Below are 4,858 nucleotides of genomic sequence, written 5' to 3' on the forward strand. Positions count from 1 at the left end.
TAATTCTGTGAAAAATGTCCTGGAATTTTGATATGAATTTCATTGTATCTTAGATGGTTTTTGGTAGTATGGATGTTTTAACAGTATTAATTCTCATGATCCAATAAATATTTTTACTGGAAAATTTATTTTCCATTTATTTATTATCCATTTATTTAAGTCTTTTTCAATTTCTTTCTTTAATGTCTTACAGTTTTTAGTGTAGAGGACTTTCAGCTCACTGGTTAAATTTCTTCCTAGTATTTAATTCTTTTTGATATTCTCATAAAAAGGGGTCTTTTTCTGATTCCCTTTTCATATAGTTTGCTGTCAAGAGATACAAACAATTTTTGTATTTTGGTATTTATTCTACATCTTTACTGGATTCATTTATTCATTTTTAGAGTTTTTTGTGTTTTAAATATATATAATCATGTCATCTGCAGACTTTCTATTTGGATGCCTATTATTTCATTTTCTTTTCTGATTGGTTTTGCTAGTACTTTTTTTTTCTTTTTACAGCCACACCTGCAGCATATGGTAGTTCTTGGGCCAGGGGTTGCAATGGACCTGCAGCTGTGACCTACACCACAGCCACAGCAACACCAGGTCTGAACTGCATCTGTGAGCTATGCTGTCACTTGTGGAAATTCTGGATCCTTAACACACAGAGTCATGTCAGAGATAGAACCTGCATCCTCACAGAGACAATGTTGAGTCCTTAACTGGCTGAGCCACAGTGGGAACTCCTAGTACTTCTAATACTATGTTGAATAGAAGTGATGAGAATGGGCATCCTTACTTTTCACTGGGTCTTAGAGGAAAAGTGTCAGTTTTCTCTCATTGGTTACCATATTAGCTGTGGGCTTTTCATTAATGGTTTTTATTGCATTAAGGAAACTTCCTTCAAAATCTATTTGTTGAGTTTTTATCATGAATGGTTGTTGTACTTAAATGCTTTTTCTGTATCTATTGACATGATTACGTGGGTTTTTTTTAATATTTCATTCTGTGAAGTGGTTTACCACATTGATTGATTCACATATTTTACAGAAATCTTGCATCCCAGGGATTAATCCTCTTTGGTCATGGTGTATAATCTTTTGGATATGCTAAATTTAGTTTGCTTGTGTTCTGCTGAGGTATATTTCTTATTCATAATGCTCAACTGGTAAACCTGCTTGAGCCTTTGCATATCAAAATGTATTCATTTTATTCTCATATTTTAATTGTAATTTGGATGATATAAAATTAAAAGTTTTTTGGAGAAATTAAGGACATTTACCCATTAACTCTCAATTTATAGATTTGCAGACAAAAATTCTGATACAGGGTTGATTTTTTTCATAGCCTATTGTTATTTTGTGAATTTGGCATCCTAGTGAATTCCTAGTAATATAGAAACTGACATTTTTAGGAGTTCTATTTTGGGATCAATATTTTTTTTTTTTGTTTTCTTCCTTAAACATATCAAAATGGCTATGCTCTTTTGAGAGACCGCTGAAATCCACCCAGGGATGACTGAATTCATTCATTTCCCTTTGTACTTTGATATCTACCTTTTTTTTTTTTTGGCTTTAATTGCCATCTTTTTTTTTCTTTTTCTTTTTCTTTTTTTATCTCTTGTCTTTTCAGGGCCACACCCATGGCATCTGGAGGTTCCCAGGCTAGCGGTCCAATCGGAGCTGTAGCTGCTGGTCTATGTCAGAGCCACAGCAATGCAGGATCTGAGCCACATCTGTGACCTACACCACAGCTCATGGCAATGCCAGATCCTTAATCTAATGAGCAAGGCCAGGGATCAAACCCACAACTTCGTGGTTCTTAGTCAGATTTGTTAACTACTGAGCCATGATGGGAACTCCTAATTGCCATCTATATGCTCAAGATTTCTACATTTCTCTTTCTTATATATATCTGAGTAATCAAAAACACATATTTCAATTATACATTTCTGCTTCAATTCCATTTCTAGGACAACCTTCCAGCCTCATGTCTCTTCACTTTGCCATCTTACTCCTTTTCATCCATTGTGTCCCATTTTTGGTGCCTTTTCATCCAGCTTTCCCTGATGTGCGTCCCTCCAACATGATTTCATAGTTCCCTGTACTTCATTGTTTTTTCATTTATAACACTGTGCTGTAATTTTCTACTCCCTCCTGGGAGTTTTTCAATGGTTCCTAAGCTCTTTGGAGGCAGAATTCAGATCTCTTTTTATTCACCACTGAAGCCCCAGAAACATGTCTGATACATTTCATGTGCTCAGAAATATTTAATATTTGTCATTTAATATTTCTCATTAATGAATTAATGACAAAAGGGAAAAAAAAGGAATATATTTATCCTGAAATTTTTTGTAGTTAGACAGAGATGTGTATTTTTAAAAACAGCTTTTAATAATGAAATGTTTCTAAAAAGTAAACAGGTTGAGAAAATATAACAGAAACAGCTCATATTAAGAAGATAATGAAATCTTGCTGAGGACAGGGAGCATATCAACCTAAACTACTTGCTCACACACTGAAAATCATAATTTCCCTTTCTGTTACCTCATCCTCAGTGTAAGCAGTAACAAAAACAAACTATAGTTCCCCAAGAGGTATAGCCAAAATTGTCCCTAGAGTTGAATCAGGCAAAAGTAGGAAATAATTCCCTGGCCTTCAGCACTACATTTTTGCATTTTTTAATTATTGAAGTCACTCATTTTCCTTTGTACTTTGACTCATTCATTTAATATTGATCATGCACCTGCTATTTTGCTACCTTGTAGAAAAGATTGTTATGTTGCAGGCAAGTAGTTTATATTTAAATCCCTTTCTGATATCAAAATATTCTTCTATTTGAATCATTACTCTTTCTGATGTGTTACCTACATAGCATGGGTGATATGAGCAATACATAATGGTCCTGAAGCCTACAAGGTAATGTGGAGATGGTCTATATAACCTTCAATGTCTCACCCTCAGAGATAAGTAGGGCCAATGCTTTTATAGCCCCAAATAGTTACTTACTCTAATGTTACAGGCACTCACACAAGCACAGTTATTAATGAAAGATCACTCAATTTTTAGTGAGAGATAATAAATGAATATGTACATTGTGTTCAGCACAGGCCCTGTCTCAATAAATGATAACTAGTATAGTTGTCTGATTTTGCTATCATCATTGCTTGACAGTTCAGGGCATGATATAGGAAATCAGTCAGTTTCCTGGCTCTCCAGTGTATCTTTTTTGATATCTTCCCCTTGATACCAGTTTTCTCACTTGAAAAATGATAATATTAACTGTATACGTGCTTGGAGTATTACAGAGAATGCTGCCCAATAATGGAAAATTTAATTATTTAATTTGTTATTAGAAGGCTAACATATGAATCCATGTATCTTCTTTAATCTAGTAAGGCTCTTCTAAAATTCTTCTAAGATTCTTCTAAAATCCTTCCATTGTGGTAGAATTTTCTAAATATGAAAAGAGTGGCCCCACATTATGTTATTCTCTATTTTCTTGCACCTATTTCTGCTCCACTCAATGCAGGGGATATGATTCATAACAGTTAGTTGATTTCTTTATCCCATAAATATTCCTTGCTGAGACAGTCTTTTGACCATAGCCTCAGGTAAATCAATGTTGGGCCCAAGTCATATTTATTTGTCACCTAAGTTTTCCTGACACACAATTTCCTAATGGCATTTTTCATCTGGGCATTTCTCAAGGTATAGATTAAGGGATTTAACATGAGGGTTATGGTAGTGTAGAATAAAGCAACTGCTTTGTCAATTGATAAAGTACCTGCAGGTCTCAGGTACACAAATATACAAGGCAAAAAGAATAAGACAACCACTGTGATGTGGGAGATGCAGGTGGAGAGGGCTTTGTGCCTCGCCTCCAAGCTGTAGGTCCTGAGGGAGCACAGAATGACCACATAGGAGACCAGCAGGAAAAGGAAGTTTAAAAGACAGATGAGGCCACTGTTGGCAGCAACAAAGAGCCCCAGAGTGTGGGTATCAGTGCAGGCAAGTTCCAGCAAAGGGTTCAGATCACACATAAAGTGATCTATGACGTTAGGACCACAGAAGGGTAATCTGGAGATGAAGAGGATCTGTATGGTTGCATGAAGACAGCCTCCCACCCACGACACTCCCACCAGCAGGCCACACACTCGCCGATTCATGATAGTCATGTAGTGCAAAGGCTTGCAGATGGCCACATAGCGGTCATAGGCCATCACAGTCAGCAGGATGACCTCAGCACCTCCAAAGAAATGTTCCCCAAAGATTTGGGTCATACACTCATCAAACAGGATGGTCTTCTTTCCATGGAGTGAATCTATAATCATTTTGGGGGTAATGACAGAGGAATAGCAGGCATCAATGAAGGAGAGATGGGCCAGGAAAAAGTACATGGGGGACCCCAGGGATGGGCTGGCAGTGATGGTGACCACAATGAGCACATTTCCTACCATAGTGATAATATAGATGACAAAAAACACAGCAGATAAGAGTTTCTGCATCTCTGGATTCTGTGTGAGCCCCAGGAGAACAAACTCTGTCACATTGTTCCTATTCTCCATGTATATCATGTGATGGTTAATTGCATTACCTGAAAAGAAAACCATTTTTATGAATGCCACCTTGACTTTGGTACACTTCCCATTGTACCATATAATAAGTCTCTAAATTCTATTAAGTCTTGGATTCTTTTTCTTTGTTTGTTTGTTTTTTAGGGCTGTACCTGTGGCGTATGGAAGTTCCCAGGCTAGGGGTAATATTGGATCTACAGCTCCCAGCCTATGCCACAGCAACACCAAATCCAAGCCGTGTCTGTGACCTACATCACAGCTCACAGCAACACCATATCCTTAACCCACTGAGCAGGGCCA

At 36.9% G+C, this 4,858-nt stretch overlaps 1 protein-coding gene across 1 annotated transcript; it reads right to left on the reverse strand.

Annotated features, from left to right (window-relative positions):
• Positions 1 to 3,071: 3,071 nt before the first annotated feature.
• On the reverse strand, positions 3,072 to 4,554 carry LOC100517579 (olfactory receptor 4C46-like). Its single transcript, XM_003124180.3, has one exon. The coding sequence runs from the start codon at positions 4,547 to 4,549 to the stop codon at positions 3,635 to 3,637; it is 915 nt and encodes a 304-aa protein (XP_003124228.2). The 5' UTR covers positions 4,550 to 4,554; the 3' UTR covers positions 3,072 to 3,634.
• Positions 4,555 to 4,858: the final 304 nt, after the last annotated feature.

Source organism: Sus scrofa, unplaced genomic scaffold (genome assembly GCF_000003025.6).
Source record: "Sus scrofa isolate TJ Tabasco breed Duroc unplaced genomic scaffold, Sscrofa11.1 Contig1409, whole genome shotgun sequence".
Taxonomy (NCBI): domain Eukaryota; kingdom Metazoa; phylum Chordata; class Mammalia; order Artiodactyla; family Suidae; genus Sus; species Sus scrofa.

Excerpts from the sequence above, each read along its gene's own strand:
- LOC100517579 (XM_003124180.3), bottom strand. The coding sequence starts at position 4,549 with ATGGAGAATAGGAACAATGTGACAGAGTTTGTTCTCCTGGGGCTCACA.